The sequence below is a fragment of the Pelodiscus sinensis genome, chromosome 7, assembly GCF_052426305.1.
Source record: "Pelodiscus sinensis isolate ZL-2025 chromosome 7, ASM5242630v1, whole genome shotgun sequence".
NCBI classification, from domain to species: Eukaryota; Metazoa; Chordata; order Testudines; family Trionychidae; genus Pelodiscus; species Pelodiscus sinensis.
This window is the reverse complement of record NC_143058.1, coordinates 72,172,115-72,193,505: the sequence shown is the minus strand read 5'-3', so window position 1 is coordinate 72,193,505 and position 21,391 is coordinate 72,172,115. Positions and strand designations below refer to the sequence as shown.

Sequence of the window (21,391 nt, the reverse complement as noted above, 5' to 3'; positions counted from 1 at the left end):
TTAAAGATCACGGTTTCCACATGTAGCTGAGTAACAAAGAATTCTCTTTTGTTACACTGTTTACTGTGGAATGTTTGCTAGTCATGCAGAAATCTCAAATGCAAGGCAACTGCTCTTACCAATAACCCATCTCCAGTATACAGAGCCATTTTCAGCCTGACCTAGCTTGTACCTGATAATTTGGTACTGACATATTTAGACAAAGTCTATGTTTTTAGCGCAGCTAAAAGCAAGAAAACAATAGACAAAAATACAATAATAAAAATTTTTACATGCCAAAGACTGAGGCCAAAGTGCACTGAAAATTTTCCTAGTTATTTTTGTATGCATGAGCATCCACAAGTCATCTAAGCAGCACTGGAATGCAGCAACCTCTGTGTTTGAACATGGCAGTTCTTTACCTTTCTTAAATGTGCTTGTTTCACAGTGTAGTAGATCAGTATGAGGAGCGTTATAGAAATGCTAGAACTACTTTTTACAACAGAGCCCCAACGATTACAAAGAAAAAGAGAATCAAACACTAGGAAGTATTTAGCACATTCTAGAAACAATAAATTTGCTAGTGTCAGCTCATGTCCAAGCAATAAAATGATCTAGCTGAGAGAGACAGGTGTCTCGGGAATAATAAATAAATAAATAAATATAATAAGGGTTATTTCACACTTGCCAAGAATATAACCCATTATTTCCAAATGAAAGTTAAGCAACTCTTGACTGTTTTCTGGTATTTTCTTAATTCCGTTTAAGCAGCCAGAGAAAATTCCTGGACAAACAATTCCTCAGACATTATTTTCAGACTATTTCAAGAGAGGGACCTTAATTTAAATGGGATAATCCTTACTGGTGACAATGGTATTGCGATTTAAAAAGCTGTAGGCTTCCACAGTTAAAGAAAAGAATTCTTTTGTTTTTACTATGTTGGGGGAAGGAGAAATTTACTGAATGGTTTCAAACTCATTCGCCTATATTAGTTCTCTGCCAATTAAGTGAAAATAAATATTTTATTTTTCCATAGAAGCCAAATTCCTATTTTCTAGTAAAGGAAAGTAAAGCCATCCAACACACCAAGGCTCTCTACAGTTGGAGTTTGCAGTCTTATGTGAAGACAGTTGATTAGGTAATATTACAATCTCAAGAAAGAACTAGTCTACACTTGGAGTGCTGTATCGGTTCAGCTGCATAAACGTGTCTGGGGATGATGCACTATACTGATGGGAGAGCGCTCTCCCACTGCCATCATAAACCACCTCTAAAATAAGCCCTCCGGCCAATATAGTACTCTCCACAGTGGTGCTTATGTCAGTGTTATTTATATCACTCAGGGCTTACTCACACTTTTGAGTGACTTGAGTTATACTAAAGTAAATGGTAGTATAGACCTGGCCTTAGAAGTATTCTCTTTCTATCAATTGCGAGAAATAAATAGGGTTCATTTTCTTTAATCCAGTGGTTCCCAACCTTTTCAGTAGTGCGGACCCCCAGTCACCACTCCAAACCTTTTGTGATCCCCCAATCGCCCCCCCAAACTGTTCGTGGAGCCCCCATCAAAGCCAATTCTAGTAGTCAGCAGAGTATTTTCTCACTTTTCATTTATTTATGTCTGTATGATTAGACATTCCACTTGTGGATGCTTCACTCTGCTCATCAATCTCCTTTCTCTTCAGCGAAACTGATTTCACCACAGAACCATGTTGAATGTATGGCTAACATTTGTATGCTTCTATCTGTCGCGATCGTTTCGGCACACAAAGGTGCCACAACATAGCTTTTTGGACTGCAATTAACAACATTATTGGAAGATACAGGCAGTCCCCGAGTTACGCGGATCCGACTTATGTTACGAACGGGGATTTTCTCGCCCCGGAGGACTGGAGCGGCAGGACGCCTGGTCCCGCCGCCCGCCTTCTCCGGGGAGAGAAAAGCTGCTCCCCGTCTCCTTGGTCTGCTGGGGGAGCCAGCAGACCAGGGAGACGCTGAGCAAAGCGGCGGAGGATCTGGGGCTGGACCCGCGGCGCTTCCAGATCAGCGCCGCGGGTCCAGCCCAGGTCCTCTGCCACTTTGCTCCGCATCTCCCTGGTCTGTTGGGGGGGGGGGGGGGGACGCAGCTAGTGCCCTCCCCCAGCAGACCAGGGAGATGTGGAGCAAAGCCCGGGGCCTGTGGTAGAGCAGGTGGGGCGCTGCCGGTTGGTCCCACAGCACCGCGCCTTGGCGCTACTGGACCAACCCAGCAGTACCCGAGCTGCTCTGCCCCAGGCGTCCCCAAGTCAGCCGCTGCTGAAACTGAACAGCGGCTGACTACAGGAAGCCCGAGGCAGAGTTGCTCTGCCCCGGGCTTCCTGGAATCAGCTGCTGATCAGTTTCAGCAGCAGCTGACTTGGGGACGCCTGGGGTTCTTAAGTTGAATCTGTATGTAAGTCAGAACTGGTGTCCAGATTCAGCCGCTGTTGAAACTGATCAGTTTCAGCAGCGGCTGAATCTGGATGCCAGTTCGGACTTACATACAGATTCAACTTGAGAACAAACCTACAGTCCCTATCTTGTACGTAACCCGGGGACTGCCTGTATTTAATTTTAAAACAGTGGTTCTTAACCTGGGGTGCACACACCCTCTGGGGGTGCGAGATGCCCTTTCTAGGTGTGTGAGACATGCCAGATTTTTATGATATATCTTAGGTTTAAAACTGACCTACTTCAACAATTTTAATAAGGGGTGTGAGAACATTTTTTGAGAACCAAAGGGGTGAAGGCTGCAGTAAGGTTAAGAACCACTGTTTTAAAATAACAGTTGATTGTAACTTTGCAATTTATTTAAAACTTATTTTCTATGATCATTTTTATTTATCTTTTTTTTTTTTCCCCACGAACTCCCTGCAATACTCTCGCGGATGTCCAGGGGTCCGCAGACCACAGGTTGGGAACCACTGCCTTAATCTTATCAGCCAAAATATAGTATATCAGACATTCTCAAACCAGGATTGACAAAGTGATAGATTTTCCCCTTTAATCCTCAAAATTAACAAGTAAAAAATAGCCTCAGACTATAAGGAAACTATCATGATCATCTCTGACTTCTGCACATTACAAGCCACAGAACCTCACCCACCCAAATTACTTACATGACTTCACAAATGTCCAAGTGATAATTAAAGAAGTAAGATAAATGTCTTCTGCCTCAGAAAATTTGAGAACCAAGTCAGTAATTATACCGTGAAGTATTCGAAGTGCTGCCAATTCTAAGGGAGGACAGGCATTATGTATTTATAGAAAAGGCTGCAATGGAGCGAATTGGCACTGACAGAGCACACGGCAGAGTCTGAACCTGCCCAAGCCCTGCCACACTGGGTGAGGAGGCAGGGCCAAAACTCAAGCCCGAGCTTCACCGCCACTGGCGGAGGGCCAAAACTGAACCCCAAGCACTTCAGCCCCAGGCAGGAGGTCTGTAACCTGAGTGCTGTAACTTAGGGCTGAAGCCTTATTAACACAGATGTACAGAGAGGGAATGCTAATATAAAAAAAATAGGTTACATATTGTGACTCTTAGCTTTGAGTCTCCTAGTCAGGACAAATTCTCAACATGACAACTTACCTGCCAGGGGTCTGAGCTGAAGCCAGTCAGCATCTGGCCTATGATTTAGTTTGTGTTCTGAAAGTTTCCTTCCAATTGGTGATTCTTCAATCTTTGTTTTTTTCTTGCACCACTTCTGTTTAGACTGACACAGAAAACCATTAGTTCATAGTTTGTAACAAAACTGAAAGGAAAGGAAGACTCACTGAAGTCCTGTCATACATGTCATTTTATTATTCAGTAAGATTATCTTTTATCTGGCTCTCCAAAGTGTAGAATTTCAGATATTCATGAAGATCATCACCGCTACAGATTATGGGAATTTTCAGCTCTCTGCCATAGCGCTACATAAATCAAACAAAGCAAAGGCTCTCAAATATCACTGCACTGTACCCACCCCCCTTTGTACCACAAAAATTACCACAGGATCCCTAGAGGGGAGACTGAAGCCTGAGCCCTGCCACAATGGGTGAGGAGGGCGGGACAAAAACTGAAGCCTGAGCTTCATTACCTCTGGCAGGGGGCCAAAACTGAACCTCAGGGGATTCAGCCACAAGCAGGAGGCCTGTAACCTGAGCGTCGCTGCTCAGGAATGAAGCCTTTAGGTTAGTCCAAGACAGTGTAGCTCAGGCTTTGGTTTTGGCCCTGGACCTCAGCAAATCATAAGCCAGCCCTGGCAACCCCATTAAAAGTGTCATGACTCAGTTCAAGAACTGCCCCCCTCAATAATGTATAATTTCCTAAATTAGCACATTAGACAGCATACATTAGCAGCGCCTGTTGTATGAGCCAAAAGATTCTTCCCATATAGAACTGTGACATATTTAATGTGTTCACATTTTAAATTTGCATTTAATGAAGAAAATGTGTTCCCTTCCTGTTTAGTGTGCTTTATGACCAAGACTACACGTTGGGACCACAGATTTTCCAAACCATTTGGAAAATTTCACCAATTCATTAATCTTCGTAGAAGATGTAGCTAAATCCATGCCTCTTGTATACACACCCTACACACGATTCTTGCTCCTCCCCAGTGTTGCCCATTATTTTTTCTCTTATAAGCATTTCTGACTTCAGTGCCTCATATCTGTACTCACTTAAAAAAACCTGCATCTTTGTAGGAAAACAAACTAGTTGTATTCTTTAATCAAAATTTAATTCAGTGTTATGTTTAAACTGGATTGTTTGGTACCTCCAATTAAAACAGCAAACTTGTATACTGAGTCCTTATAGAGGCAATGGATCTCTAATATCTATCCTGTTCAAAAACAAATTTGGCAGTGCAGAATACATGCTTTTGGGAAAAATAAAAGACTGGGAATGTATTGGGATCATCCGGGAGGTAGTAACCAAGGCTGCTAGTAACCAGACTGACTGGCAGGATGCCGAGGTCAGAATTGCTGGACAAGGGCTGTAGCTCTACAAAGACACTCAAGGTGTGATCTGTACACTGTTTGAGAGGGGCCCATGTTGGGAAGTACACCCACAAAGAATTTTGAGAAACTCAAGGTTGCAGGGCAGGTGGTGTCACAATCCCTTCAATATATTCCATTTTCATCCCCCTCTGCCTTATATTCTCAGGGGCTATGTCTACACTGGTGGCTTCTTGCGCCAGAAATATGCAAATGAGGCTAAGCATAGAATATCACTGAGCCTCATTTGCATACTTAATGAGCTGCCATTTTTAGCAGAAGAGGCTCTTGCACCAGAAGGAGCTGTCTACCTTGCCCCTTCTTGCGTAAGAAAAACCCTCTTGCACAATGCCGCTACACTGATTATTTTCAGGAATAACGGCATTGCGCACGAGGGCTTTTCTTGCACAAGAAGGGGCAGTGTAGATGCCCCTTCTGGTGCAAGAGCCTCTTCTGCAAAAATGGTGGCATAGCCAGGATGTCCTTCATGTGAAAAAGCACTACAAGAGGAATCCAAATCCCTTTTAGATAAAGACTGTTACAGAAAGAGAGCCAGTCAAGTTTTAAGTGTCAGATCTGTAATTCTTGATATTTTCTTATGGAAATAAATTTTTAATGATTCAGAGGCCTTGTAAATAGATTCATAGTTTTGGACACCACCATGTTATAATCAGGTAAGTCACTACCACATGAACTGAATTCTCTCTACCAGAAATTCAGCTCTCTTGTTGACTGTGTCAGTAATGTCTCTTCTTGAAGTAAGTCAAACTTAAGCCTATAAATATATGAATATTCCATATACTTAAATTCATATTTTGCAAGCAGATCACTGCACGCTGTTCTAGAATCAGGTGATCCTTATTTGCTTAAGCACTCCTCAGCCATTATCCCAGCTAGCTGCTAGTCTATTATGACTGATGTGTACAAGACAATTCAAAATATCCACATCTCGTGAAAGAGAGCAGAGTCATTTACAGGAGAAAAAGCAACCTCTTATAGTAAAGAGCCCAGTCACATTTTTCACGTTACCAATCAGCATGATGATAGGTTAGTTACAGCTAATAGTTTTTTACAAAACATTTAAACTGTACCATGCAGAGTGTTTTCCAAGTACAGTGTTTGAGGATTTATTTTCCTAAAAAAACTTTGCATCCTATAAAAACGCCAATTTTTCCAAGTGTCATTTTAAATGATGGCATGCAGAATGAGAAAATGTTGCACATACCTTTTGTTTCTTGTAGTGCTTAAACATTCTTATACAGTGTTCAATGATGAACAAAAGATAAATGCCTCCAAGAGCTACAAGCCCTTTCAATACTGCATCATATTCTTCCAAAAAACTTTCATCTCTTGCTCCATGCCCATGGGAATGTCCATGAGAATGTCTGTGTTCATGCACATGACTGTGGTCCTGTTGGTGAGTGTGATTATGGACTCCTTGAGACTATTTGGAAAGGGGAGAAAAAGCCACAATTTGAATTTGCAAGTTCAGTAAACTGGAGTGACTTCAAATCTATAGGATATGTGATGCTGTGCTTACCAAAATCCCTTTTGGTATTACCAAAGTATTACCAAAATCCCTTTTGGAAAAAAAACCCTCCTTCCTTCAGAAAAGGTCCATTAAATACAGGAACTGTTTCTACTGGTAGCCATTAGAACACCCACCTTAAATGACTATCAACAGAAACATTTCCCTCAGAGATGTTTCACCATGGCAGTTAGTTGGACAGACTCCAGCTCCTTTGTACCACTTACGAGTGAAGGAGAACAAGTGCAAACAAGAATCTGGCCCCGCTCATTAACTAAGCTAAAAATAATCAGTTACCATACAAAAGTTGATTTTCCTTACAGTTCTTGCATAATTTGCAGCAAAGACATATGAAAATTTATCTAAAACAATCCAACAATTTTAGCTCAAACCTAAAACACACTTCCAAACTCTGTCAACACATACCTCCCTGGAATATGTATATCATGGATAATGCAAAGTAAATAATAAGTGAACTTCATAGTCTAGGTCAAAAGAATTATGGCCATAGAAGCCAAGCAAGTTCACAGAATATATTCTCTCCATTTTCTTCCCCTCAAATAAATGTGTAATGGACTAAAAACCCAGTTTCCTTAGATTTAAGAGCAACTTCTGTGGAGTTAGGTTTTCTACAATATATAAATCCAAATAAAAATAAGGATGGGGCACAGTTTAGTACAAAAACATCCAAAATCAGGTTTATATCCTTGTTACTAAAAGCACACAAAAGAAATATTTGGTTGGGAACTGGTACCTTGTGACCCACCCTTCATGAGTTTTCAGACAAGAATCCTATTGAAGTACCTTTCCAAAATCTCTGAGAACAGACTCTCAAGATCATCTCATCTGAAGTGGGTTTTGCCCACAAAAGCTCATGATACTATTCATATATTTCTGTTTGTACTTGCAGTTTTTTTTAAATTTGTTTGTAAAGGTACAGACTAACACAGGTACCCGTCTGAGCAAAGGGAGACAAAAAACAGGAGTTATGCTCTACCACAGTTACCTCGTGCATTGAGAAATTCAATACATACTTGTTATACTTTTGTAGTTTTAACACACCCTTTCTTTAGGAAAAAAACAGAGATCAAATTATCATTGCCAACAAAAGCCTTAAACACCATTTTAAAATTTCCTTCACAATCCCAATCTACAGCCTAACATGAACATACAAATATATAATGTTTTAAGGGTTGATGTTCATGTTCAATAGTCATCTGGGAATTTTAAACCCTGAAATCATTGGTGTAGGGATGGAATGGTACTTACATGTGGCAAGAGATGTAATAATGCATCTCCGCTCAGTGTTCCAACAGCCAAAGCAACGAGGAAGGTTAGAAGGAATTTGAAGCATCCTTGGTTAATGATGGGTATCAAGATCACACCTAGTAAGGACAGCAGGCTAATGACAGTGATAGAAATGATACCATAAAGCCAGGCTGTAGGAGGAGAAAAAATGAATACAGAATAGTTTTTCAACAGAACATGAAGAAATCTCCTGTTAATGATCAATGATGTTCTATTAACTGAAAGGAAGGTGACCTGCCCTTTAGAAGTGGCAATTTTAGGTTAACATCCAAAATACTTAAAAATGTAGACGTACTTCCATTTAGAACCATTATAGTTAAGCATGTATCAGAATTTCTCATTAGTTTTCAGGGCTTTTATATTTTATTAAAATTATGTTTACTTAAACCTTTAAAACAATGTTAAACAATGTTTGCATTTCTCTAAGGGAGATTTAGGACCAAATTCTATTCTCACACCAATCACTGCAGACTTATTTTAGACTTACATTGGTGCAAGAAAACAGAATTTAGCCCAATTTATTTAGCAAGCAGCAAATCCTTTATGTGGGCTATAGTTTTTTCTATTTTCAAAAGTAGTGAGAATCTGATAAAATATTGCAATACAAATAGGTTAACACAGGAAGAAGTAAAATCTTGTATTTATGCCCCCTATATTCTGTTGCACAGGTAATAAGGATTCAAAGGTTTATGATATTATGTGTATATATATATTATATATGTGTGTGTGTGTGTGTGTGTGTGTGTGTGTGTGTATGTATATATTGTATTTATTTATTCGTCTCTAAGCGCTAGAGGACTACTTGCCGTTAATCTACCTTGATGTTAGGGTTAGGGAAAAAAAGAGCAGGTCAGCATAGGGCTGAAAACTACAGAGATTGATACCCCATCTCTCCTCCTGCCAGTGTCAAAGATGTGACTGTGCTTGATCACACTCATTTTAATAAAGAGAAACCTACTCGCAGAAAATCCTCTGAAAGGAAACTTTTTCCTTTGGAATTGCCTGTTGCATGACTCCAATTTCTGAAACAGCGAACAAATTCAAGCTATCCTGGCATAAAAGTCTTTTGGCTAAGGCACTTGAGTGTGGGATAGCCATTTTTTAGCGAAAGGTGATGGGAGTTGAACTGTATTTGTCATATGCTCAGTGATTAAATGGTGTGCAGTGAATGGTGAAAGGAAGAAATTGCGCAGTTTCAGTCAATGTTGACATTGCACCACTTATGTTCTTGTGTATGGCAAAAGACACAGAGCTTTCGACAGATGCATCTTCAATGTGAAAATGTATTTAGATTTTGGTTGTATACAATTAATAAAAATATTCACCTAGGTGAACTGCCTTTGGCTGAAGTTCTGGTCCCTCAAAGCTTGTTATTACCATCATTATAGAATTCCGGCTGTGAAATTACAGAATCAATGCTCTAAAACCAATTCACATCATTTTTATATCCAGCCAGTTGCACTGTCATCTTTCCTTTCTTGACTAGAATTCCTGTATATGACTCCCAGCCACTTAACTTGAGAGTGATCATTGCAATATCCATGTTCAGCTTAGAAATCCTGTCACTTGCCAGGCACCTACTGTGTCCTTATACACTACAGCAAGTAGGTAGCTGTCAGTGAGAATGCAGCTGTTGGCAGGGCAGTGCTGCAATCAGTTATTCTGAACTCCTACCCCACCTCCAGGGGGATAGCAGCTTGGGAGTCACCTGATTGGAATCAACACTGGAAGAAGTAAACACAGTTACCTGCTCTCGTAACTGGTGTTCTTTGAGATGTGCTGTTCACGTCCATTCCAATCAGGTGTATGTGCACGAGCATCGGAAACTTTTCCCCTAGCAGCTCCTGCAGGGTCGGCCGTGGAGACCCCTAGAGTGGCGCTGCTATGTCAGTGCATATATACCACAGCCAAACCTACTCTCCTTTGGTTCCTTCTTGCCGGCTACTCTGACAGATGGGAAGGAGGGTGGGTACTGGAATGGACGTGAACAGCACATCTCGAAGAACACCAGTTACAAGAACAGGTAACTGTCTTTATTTCTTCCAGTGCTTGTTCACGTTGATTCCAATCGGGTGACTCCTAAGCTGCTATCCCCTGGAGGTGGGGTAGGAGTTCAGAATAACTGATTGCAACATTGCCCTGCCAACAGCTGCATCCTCTCTGGAAAATGTATCAATCATGTAGTGGGCCATGAACATATGGCTTGAAGACCATGTGGCCACCCTGCAGACCACCTGCAGGGGAGCTTGTGCCACAAAAGCAGTCGGGGAGGCTTATGCCCTAGTCAAGTGGCCTGTTATCAGTGGGGGCGGGACCCCTGTTAGGTTGCAACAGGTGCGTATGCACCGCACTATCCAGGACAATATACACTGTGTAGAGACAGGGTCCCCTTTCATACACTCACCAACGCCACAAACAATTGTGTGGACTTTCGAAACAGCCTGGTACGATCTACGTAAAAGGCTAAGGCTCTTTTTTCATATCCACCGTGTGCAGCAAGCTCTGCCTAGAACTAGAGTACTAGGATAAAATATTGTGAGGAAAATTTCTTGGGTCAGATAGAATTGGGAGACCACTTTTAATAGGAAAGACGGATGCAGCCTAAACTGCACTTTATCCCTGTGGAAGACCGTGTATGGTGGTTCTGAGGATAGGTACCCTCAACTCAGACACTCGCATTGCTGAAGTGATGTCCACTAGGAAGGCTACATTCATAGAAAGATGAAGCAATGAACACTCAGCCATTGGTTCAAAGGGTGGTCCCATAAGTTTATTAAGTACCAAGTTCATATCCCAACCAGGTACAGGTAGATGATAATATGGAAATAACCTGTCCAACCCCTTCCTAAAACGAGTCACCACAAGGTGACCTTTATTATAAAGTTATCCCTAAAGTGCTAAAGAATTCTTATGTTATGGTTTATATGCCAACTGGTAAAACTTGCCTCTATTTAGAGGGATAACATAAATGATTTACTACAAACAAAAAACATACATCATTACCTAATTAAGTCCAATTTGTTTTCATACAGCCCCAAAGCCAGCAATTCGCAGGCTATTACATTCAACTGGCAAGTGTTTTATTTGTACTCAAGATATCAAATACCCCAAGAAGTGCTAAATGTCTGCAATGAGCTTCACTTATTTTGCAAATCAGGTCACTCAAAATGGTAAAGGTCTTTAAGCTTAGTTATTCATCCAGTTCCCTTTCTCCTTATTGAAACAAAATACTTTCTTTTAAAAAGAAGCACTCATCTGTGGAAGCTTTGTAATTAGCTTGGCTAAAGCATGTAGAAGATGACAGTTTTCCTCACTGTTTCAACATTTTAATTGGAAGAAAATGTGTAGCGGCCTGTTCACAAACTCTTTTTATAATTAAGTGAGGGTCAACTGACTAAAATGAGCCTACCCCCAAAAAAACCCAAACAATCTGTTACCATACTCTGTGTATAGCACATTTGGTTTAGAGCAATCTCTGTACAAAGTTAATGAGGTAGTAGCTGTATCACTATAGAAGTTTATATAGAACAAGTTAATCTTTCTTAATGATGCAGCAGTCATTAAAAATAACGACTCAGCAGGGCACTCTTCCCAGCAATTATTAACATCTATCAGGGAATAATTAATACAAGCTTGATTTTTACCATGTTTTTTAATCTGCAAAAAACTAACCAATTTCAATAGTAATTGTGACAATGTGGGGATTTTCTGTAACATTTTAATGACTCCAAAACATGCCTCAACTATGTGTCCTGTGGCACATAAAGGCTACAAAATTATTTCTGCGCAAGCCTTTGATACAGTTTGCTCCAACCCACAGATGCGTAAAGTGGACTCTTCAGTTCAGCAGGGATATATACATATGTAAAGATGAGTGTGTTACATTACTATGTGGAGGACCATGGCTAACAAGTCAATTCAATCAGGGTGGATGTGGCCTACTTCCAACAGTTGATAAGATGAGAATACCAAAAAGAGGAAAAATACTTTTTGTAGCGAGCTGGCCACTTCCCATCTCAATTCAGACCCAGTCTGATAGTGTAAAGTAGGAATGCAATAGAGTAGGTGATTAGTTGACTACTCACATTCTCCCCCCTTCCCTTGCTGCTTCTATATCTGATTTAGAGGCAGCAAGGGGGAAGAAGCAGGAGTGGGAGCTAGGGGGGAACCGGCTTAAAAGCTAGTATCCTACAGCACTGTCTCCGCTCCTGCCTCCATCAGAGGCAGTGGCGGAGAGGCTGCTCTGACAGCAGCCCCTAGCTGCAGGCGAGCCCAGTGAGAAGTTGGGACCTCCCCAGGAACAGGGGCTGCTGCCTGCAAAGCAGCACCTGTCCATAGCCAGTTGCCATGGCCTGCTTCGGGGGTAGCAGCCCTTGTTCAGGAGGGGTCCCAACTTCCCGCTGGGACCCTCCACAGACAGCGGCTGCTGAGCTGGGACCCCCAGCGGACAGGGGCTGCTACTGGCTGGGCAGACAGCGCCACTCAGTCCCAGCTTGAGCCATGACCAAACCCTTCTACGGCTCTGCAATTTAAAAGTCAGTAAGAGCTGGGCAGCTTGCCCCTGCCCACTTCCCCGGCTCCTACTGCACTTTAAATTGCAGAGCCACAGCAGGGTTTGGTTCCCAACCCAGCAGAAGCAGAAACTAAGTCGGACTGCCTGCCCACCCGGCTCCTACTAAATTTAGGAGCCGGGTGGGCAGGCAGCCTGGCTAAGTCCCTGCTCATGGTGGGTCGAGGACCAAACTCCACTGTGGCTCTGCAATTTAAAATGCAGTAAGAGCCGGGGGAAGCCTGCCTGGTTCCTACTGCCTTTTAAATTGCAGAGCTGCAGTGGGGTTTGGTCCCCGCGCGAGTTGGGACTGCCATCCCCTATCAAGTAGTCAATACAAATTCTATTGACCACTCTATTACTAAAATGACCTCAATTTAACCCTAGTGTGAAATGTGCATATGAACTCCAGCTCTACTGTTCATGCTACAGTCTGTTTTTGAAGGTGTTTTGCTTAAATATGCTAACTTTCAAGTCTGTTAGTGAGTGTCCAGGGAGGTTGAAGTGCTCAACTGTTTTTTTAATTTTTCCATTCTTGATGTCTGATTGGTCTCCATTTATACTTTTGCGTAGAGATAGTCCAGTTTGGCTAATGTAAACGGCAGAGGAGCATTGCTGGCACGTGATGGCAAATATCACATTAGATGTGTAGATGAACAAGCCCCTGATGGTATGATGGTGTCACAAGGATAGGCATGTGAACAGAGTTGGTAATGGGGTTTGTTGTGGGGACTGGTTCCTAGGTCAGTGCTTCTGTTGTGTGAGGTGTAGTTGGTGTATCTCTGTCAGGTTGTCTCTAAGGGAGGACTGACCTCTTCCCGATTATTATCTAGGTTAGACTGTAGATCCTTGATGATGTGCTGCAAAGGTTTTACCTGGGAATTGTAGATAATAGCCAGTGGCATTTGGAGACTTCTAGGCAACTCTTCAAACCAGACTGTCTGTTTGACTAGAGACTGGGAATCGCTAGCTAGCTACAAAAAGTATTTTCCCCTCCCTTTGGTAATCTCACCTTCTTATCAGCTGACTGAATTAGCCTTGTTAGCACTGGCCATGCAATAGGAATGTAACATTCCCATCTTTGCATGTGTGTATATATCCCTGCCAAACTGAATATTTCACTGTATGCATCTGATGAAGTGGGTTTCAGCCCACAAAAGTTTATGCCTACATACATTTGTTAGTCTTTAAGGTGTCACAGGATTCCTCATTGTTTTTGCAAAACAGTAGCATGTGTACTCCCTCTAAAACATGTATCAGTTTCCCTCTGCATTGCTACGATGTGGATACAAAAGTGTTAACATTGGAACACCACAGAAGACAACTGGTGCACTGATGTGTCCTCACTATCTGAGTCGTTACAGAACTGGCTCAAATCAATCCAAATCCACAGAGCCTAGCATGACAAAGGGAAGCCCCAAGTACTGAACAAATACCACCGAAAAAGAGGAAACCCCAGCAGGTTTGATGTGAACTGAACTGGAGAACAAGACATCAGATAATTGAAAGGAGGACAGGCCTGTTGGAAGAACTCAGGGCACAGACCTGAGGAGATGGGGTGAGAGCTAGAAATGGAGTCCATTACAGTTTGGCTTGGTCACCCTGCATTAGTAAAGAACTTGTCTCAACCATTCTTCTCTGAAATTTACATATGAATTAATATTAAAATGAAACAAAACATTAATAATTTCTAAACCCACTGATTTATCTATGTAGACTTGTCTTTTTTCTGAGTTTGTACAGCACTTAGGACAATGAGGTCCTAGTTTATGACTGCGGTTTATAGGCACTATTTTATTTGTATTACCATAGAATCAAAAAAATTCTTTAAAAGCTTATACTATCTTACCTGATGCACCTATTTTATCCTTATTTGTAGCTGCTGCACTTTTATCTTTCTTCAAGTCCTCAACCAGCAAATGATCATAATGCTCAATACAAAGTCTTCTGTCAATCTGATATAGCAACGCAGGGCACATGTACGTAAACAAGTCAGGAGATATTGGAGAGTTGGTTCCAAGACCATAGTACCGCAGGAGCTGAGTGACATTTAAACACTGCAAGCAATTTATGCAACAAATTAAACATGTAGTAGTGATTTCATTGAATAATATACAGCTGTAGAAAACAAAAAAAAAGGGGGTTGAATTATTAAGGTTTGCACAGCAAACGGACAAATGTTGACCAATAACATATCACATTTGAGAAATAGATATATAGTAAACCAGGGCAAAAAACAGGTTGTAAAACTATAACGAATATACAGCCTACAATGTTCAGCAGAATTTAACTGAGATCACTGAAAATACATGGGAATATCTATGAAAAGCAGCAGTACAAACAATGCCTGCCATGAAGAGAGAACATAACCCTGAAATAAGAATCCCATCATTTCTCCTCATCTCCTTGCTGCACATGTTTGGTATTTTCATTTTAAATGTAATCCTAAAATTGATTATACAGTCCATATTGCATTGTTCCGTTTAGTACTTTCTATCAATAAAATACACTGTCCTTTTTCAGAGAGTTAAGGGAGAAATATTAACACTGAGGATTAATGGAAATGGATGAGAATAGCTTTGGAGAGACATACGGAAGCAAAAATAGGAAAATGTGTGAAGAGGGAACTATACTGTACATAGTATAGAAGCTGAAATGCAATTAGTGATATATCTGCTTTACTTCATCATAATTTATGACCATAAAGATTAAAAATGGGGACACACTGAAGAGATATAGATGTTTTTCAATGTCAAAAATGTCTTTGAAAATCACTAAAGCTGTAAGAAATTCATGAAAAGCCGCAAAATCTGTTAAAAGATATTTATGAAATTTGTGAAAGAAAAAATAATTATAAATACGTGAAATTCAACATACTTAGCATGAAGATTTAGGATATTTGAAGCATCTCATGAACACATCGAGACAGAGAAGATACAAACTAAAGACAAACCTGACTATGGAAAATCATGGAGGGAAGCTAAAACTACAGTGGTAAACTTCTTAGTGTTTTTATATTGTTACCTCGATCCTGTGTAACAGTCATACACATTAGTACAGATTCTACCTCCCTAAATGGAGACTCTTTGGTCTGGCAACATCTGTGGTGCAACAGAACCATGTATGTTCCTGGAACAGAGACCCAGACAAAACCCAAGGGCAGCAGGGTCTGGCCCCTGGCTGTGCAGCAATCTGAATTAGGGCACTGGAAGCCAGTCCCCAACAGTGGGGATGGGCATCCACAGCAGCCCCAGCCAGGGCGCTGGAACCAGCCCACAGCACTGGGGTTGGACGAGAGCTGGGCTACGCTGGAAGTAGGAGGCCGGCCTGGCCAGCCACCCAGGTGGGCTAGAGGCAAGGGTGCCTGTCCTGAAAAGGAGCCAGCAGGAGAGAGGGGCAGAAGAGGCTGGGGTGCCGGTAGCTGGGGACTCCCCCTTCTCTTCTCTCTCCCCCCCCCCCCAAAATCCAGCAAATTCTCTTGTTCAGGACTGGTCAGTCCAGAGGATGCTTTACCAGGAAGGTCCAACCTGTACTAGTTTTATCTATGAGTACTCTTATGGTGTCATAACTTCACAATTTTGTATATACCAGTTCTGGTTTACACTCACCTCTTCTCGTTGATGTTCATCCTCACTGTGATCCTTGTGACTATGTGTTGAAAAGATAGCATGTTTTCTTACACTAATTTGTTTATGAGGAGCTTCACGTTTACTGGTATGGCGATGGCCATCCTCATTACCAGGATTAGGATCTTGGTGTCCATGACCAGTGGTTTGGTCATTATCGTGTTGTTGAATATGAACATGTGAGTGGGCTGCATCATGTACATGATCATGTTTATGAACATGATTGTGCTCATATTGATCACCTGAATCATGGTCTTGAGAAAAATCTAGGGCAGTATCTACTGATATCTCACTTTTCTTTCCCTTTCGTCTCTTCTTAGGTTTCCGTGATTTTCTCTCAGGTTGTTCTTGGGTAGTGTTGGTCTCTGTTGAAGGTTCATGGCTTGGCTCTCCATGTTCATTCTGACTGACTGAATCATTATGAGAATGATGAGTACCATTATGGTCAGAATGATGATGCTGATGGTAGTGGTGATGATTGTTGTCACGAACACGTTTACTGGCAGGTTTCACAGATGACTCTATTGTCTCTCTCTCCGGGTCACATTTATTGTTTCTCTTTGAAGATATGCCATTCACAGTTTGGTTTTCTGGACCTGAGTGGCTATGAGAATGAGAATGGTTATGAGAATGAGAATGTTTTCCTTCTTGTACCTCTAAGGCATCCAAGTGGGAAACGTGATCATGACCAATATCCTCATGATTAATCTCCACTACTTTTAACTCTCCAAGACCAAGGTTTATTAGCAGTTTTTCAAGACCAAAAAACGACAATCTTCCATTTTGACCATAACGATCAAAAAGTTTTTCAATGTAGTATTTTTGTACATTTTCAGCTTCCAGCACTGAAAATTTACTTGGTGCAGATTCTGCTCCTTCATTCTGGAGATATGGTGCCTCTGAGATCTGATAGTCATTATGGTTGTGTCCATGGCTCTCTTCAGGACCATGGTCATGGCAATGGTTGCACTGATGAAAGACAAATGTCAGCAAACAAATGAGGCAAAATTTTGTGTGTATGTGTACCTTCATCTCGGTTTCCTATGAGAAATACAAAAGAAAACACTTAAAATAAAAAGCTATTTAAGTATTTCCAATGCAACCATCTCTGTACCTGTATGTAAACCTCTGGTTAAAAAAAAGCTTTAAATCAATACAATTATGAACTAAAACCAATCAACCAAAAGAACCCACAAACTCTATATTCTCTAGCATTTTCTAGAAAAAGCCTCTGCTCATATAGGCTCCTTAAAAAATTAACATACAGCAGGAAGTCAATGTCTTTATAACATTCACATAGTGATGACATTTCAAGAAAAAAATATTTGCATTTAAATAACAGAAAACAACAAAAATAGTATTTTAGGAAACGTATGAGTGCACCTCTATACCATAGCACCTTCCATTTCAGGATATGTTTCACTGTCATTTATGAGAATACATGCAGTCCCCACCAGCAGAAAGATAAAAGATGTACAGTAAACTTCCAATAATACGGCACCTTTAGGACCCAGGGGGTGCTGGATTATCAGATATGCCTGACTATCGGAAGGGGGGGCTATGAGGGGTCTGGGGTGGGGTGGATGCCACCACAGACCCCTCATAGCCCTCCCCCCTTCCGATAGTCCGACTCTGCCCCAGGCGTCCCTGATTCAGCCGCTGCTGAAAATGACCAGCAGCGGCTGAATCGGGGACGCCTGGGGCAGAGCAGCTGGGGGGCTGCTGGGTTGGTCCCACAGCACCGAGGTGCGGCACTTCTGGACCAACCCGGCAGCACCCCAGCTGCTCTACCCCAGGTGTCCCCAAGTTAGCCGCTGCTGAAACTGACCAGCGGCTGACTCCAGGAAGCCCGAGGCAGAGCTGCTCTGCCCCGGGCTTCCTGGACTCAGCCGCTGGTCAGTTCTGATTCAGCTGCTGTTGAAACTGACCAGCGGCTGATTCCAGGAAGCCGGGGCAGAGCAGTGGCTGAAGCGGGGACAGCTGGGGTGCTGCCGGGTTGGTCCCGCAGCCCCGAGGGGCAGCGCTACAGGACCTACCCGGCGGCACTCCAGCTGCTCTGCCCCCGGCTTCCCCGATTCAGCCGCTGGTCAGTTTTAGCAGCGGCTGAATAGGGGAAGCTGGGGGCAGAGCAGCTCCAATGGTCTGGCTGCCCGGAGCACTTCCGGGTTCCTGATGGTGCCGGACCACCAGATGCCAGACCAGAGTTTTACTGTATATAAGCAGAGTGATAATTGTAGCTAATGGTGCCCACAGAGTAAATTAGCCAAGTGGTCTTAGTAAACCTTGGTATGTACCTTGTAGCACTAACACAGAAGTTCTGGAGACAAGGGTCCCAGTAAGATGTGACATTTTATATACAAAGCTTTGAAACATTCCTGATTATGAAGAAATGGGTCCTTGATATAGATTAGAGTAACTGACCTTCTCTCAGAGGTGTAGCCATGTTATAGTCTGTTTCAGCAAAATCCTATCCAGTGGCACTTCAAAGATTAACAAATGTGTTAGGGTTCTAGAAGACTTACCTGGTGTTGCCTGGGTCCTTCATGGCAGGGAGCTGGGGGTACAAGAGACAGGGAAGGGTCTGGGAAATGAGTGGAGCAGTGCCAGAGGCTGCAGGTGGAGGGGTGTGTGACAGAGGATTGGACAGTGAGGAGAGGCTCAGGAGGGGGGGTCCCGTCCAGCACAGACCTACCCCCCCAAGATCCCTCCCCAGGCTGCCAGGGACCTTTTTCCTCCCCTGGCCCTTCCTCCGGCTGTCAGGGGCCTTTTATCTCTTCCACTCCTCCCCTGGACACCGGGGCCTCTCCTCTCCTTTGGTGCTGTTGCCAAGGGCCAGGAAGGGGGAAAAGGTTTGGAGTATGGGGGCTACTTACTTGGTGCGCTGGCAAGCAAGATGGCAGAGCCCCAGAGCTGCTGGCTACTCCCTTGGTGATATGGCTGCCCCCCAGTGGATACTGCAGGATAGCTCTCCCCTATGGGCTCGCTGCCCCTAGTGGCTACTCTCTTATTGCATCCCTTGGAACAGCAGTCCCTCCCTTTCCATTATATGGAAATCAGTCCTTTCACCAGGGCTTCTGGTTGTCCTGGCACAACCAAAACCTGACCTTGCTTTAAGTTAGGGGAAGACCAAATTTGGTGGCCCTAGCTTATACTATTTAGGAGAAGTTCTTGAACAAACAAACAGAATCTCAGACAGACACACGCACACTTATATATTAGGGCATAAGAGATCGTGAGCTATAACTCACTTCCCAGATCTTCTCTTATCTTCTTTTCTTAGAATAAGGCAAAACATCAAAGTAGTACTGGAAGCTTCCATGCCCACAGAAGGAGTTTGGTGGGCAGGAGTCTTGAAGATTGCACTTTCCATCAACTAGTAGCAGAGCATAAAGACAAGACCTGCCAGATGGCACAACGCAGCAAACACCGAAGATATTCTTCTGATATTCTTCTGCAGAGCATGGATGTGATTTTCACAGAATTTTCTGTAAAAGCTCATTCTTACCACACCTTCATCTGCATTAACCAAAAAAGCTGAAGATTTAGCCTCTCAAGGGCTCCCAGTAGCTTTAGGTTTAGAAGTAAAAATTCTTACATAATGCCAGTCTACATACAACCAAAGGATACCTACAACCATTGGATTTGAAGTAAATGTGTGAGAAAGATGCTCCTGCACCAGAAAGGGATTCCAAATCTTGGTTCTACTAAAATTTTTGGTAAAAACTTCATAATATAGTTGGATTTTTATAAAACAACTACTCCATTACCTGTCTAGAATGATACGTTATTTTATTTAATCAAATGCCTGTCAACTTTTTAGTAATCTGGTCAATCCAGAGCCACCTCCAGCAGCCCAGAGAGGGGAACAATCTGTTTTCTCACCCCATCCCCACACTCAGATGAATTTAATGAAGAGATCAGATCTGTCAATAAGACGGACAGTTTTCACATAGGTCTGAATTAAGAATGTTAATAGGCAGGTAACTGGGTAATCGTGTAGTTGATACAATTTGTATCGACTACTTCAGTGGTTTCCAACCTTTTTATACTATGGACTGGGAAACTCATTCAAAAATGTTTGGCGATCGGTATAACAATAGCTGCATATTTGTTGTGGCAATTAATTTATTCACATATTAGAATATTCATTAATTTTAAGCAGTCACATGTTATTGTACATTGCATCTGCATACACGTAATAAGGGAACCGGGGGAGATGGAGAAGAATGGAAGGAAAAGGGAAGAAGGGGGCAAGAAGCGCGAGAGAAAGAGGGAACCAAGCCAGGGAGAGGCTGGGCTGAAAGCGGCGGAACGCTGACTCCGGCTCAGAGGGCTTCTCCCACCTTTGTCCCCTCACTCCACCCCAGCCACCTGGGTAGTGGCAGCCCCTGCTCAGCCCCAGCCACCCCGCCGGGAGTTCCCGAGCCAGCTTCCATAGCTAAGCACAACTGGGTGGCGGCAGATCCCTGTGTGCATGCGCTGGCTGGGCTGGAAGCCAGGGATAGGCTCCCGCTCAGTGAAGAAGGAGGAGGTGCACTCCCAGCAAGTCTGTGGATGACACTAGGCTAGGGGGAGAGATAGCTATAGGGTCCAGAGTGACCTAGACAAATTGGAGGATTGAGCCAAAAGAAATCTAATGAGGTTTAACGAGGACTTGGGAGGGAAGAGACCCGGCTAGAGACCGACTGGCTAAACAGCAGTTTTGCAGAAAAGAATGTGGGGATTACAGTAAACGAGATGCTGGATATAAGCCCATAGTGTGCCCTTGTAGCCAAGAAGGCTAAGTGCATATTGGGGTGCATTAGGAGGAGTATTGCCAGAAAATCGAGAAGTGATTATTCCCCTTTATTCGGCATTGGTAAGGAGACATCTGGAGTATTGCATCCAATTATGGGCCTCCATTACAGAAGGAATGTGGGTTCAGTGGAGAGAGTCCATAAGAGGGCAACAAAAATTATTTGGGGGCTGGAGCACATGACTTATGAGGAGAGGCAAAAGGGTTTGAGCTTATGTAGCCCACAGAAGAGTAAGGAAGGGGGAAGGAGGGGATTGACAGCAGCCTTCAACTACCTGAAAGGGGGTTCCAAAGAGGATGAAGAGAGGCTGTTCCCAGTGGTGACAGATGACAGAATGAGGAGCAATGGTCTCAAGTTGCAATGGGGAAGGTCTAGGTTGGGTATCAGGGAAAACTATTTCAGTAGGAGGGAGGAGAATCACTGGAATGGGTTACCTAGGAAGGTGGTGAAGTCTCCATCCCTTGAGGTTATTAAGTCTCTGCTTGACAAAGCCCTGAGTAAGATGATTTAATTGGGACTGGTCCTGTTAATAACAGCCTCTCTATTCTCCCTTAGCATTTCATAGTCACTTTAACTAGCCTGGGTCAGGTGGTCAGTAATCTATCCC

General features: G+C 42.8%; 1 protein-coding gene across 3 annotated transcripts in view; it reads right to left on the bottom strand.

The window, feature by feature from the left end:
* SLC39A10 (solute carrier family 39 member 10) overlaps positions 1-21,391 on the bottom strand; it is a 57,549-nt gene that overhangs the window by 18,083 nt on the left and 18,075 nt on the right. For all 3 annotated transcript variants that reach the window (XM_075934218.2, XM_075934220.2, XM_075934219.2), the window contains 5 exons: positions 15,971-17,029; positions 14,212-14,419; positions 7,775-7,944; positions 6,203-6,421; positions 3,587-3,710 (listed from right to left, as the gene is read on the bottom strand). In XM_075934218.2, coding sequence (XP_075790333.2) covers positions 3,587-3,710; positions 6,203-6,421; positions 7,775-7,944; positions 14,212-14,419; positions 15,971-17,029 — 1,780 coding nt within the window. The remainder of the gene's footprint in view (positions 1-3,586; positions 3,711-6,202; positions 6,422-7,774; positions 7,945-14,211; positions 14,420-15,970; positions 17,030-21,391) is intronic.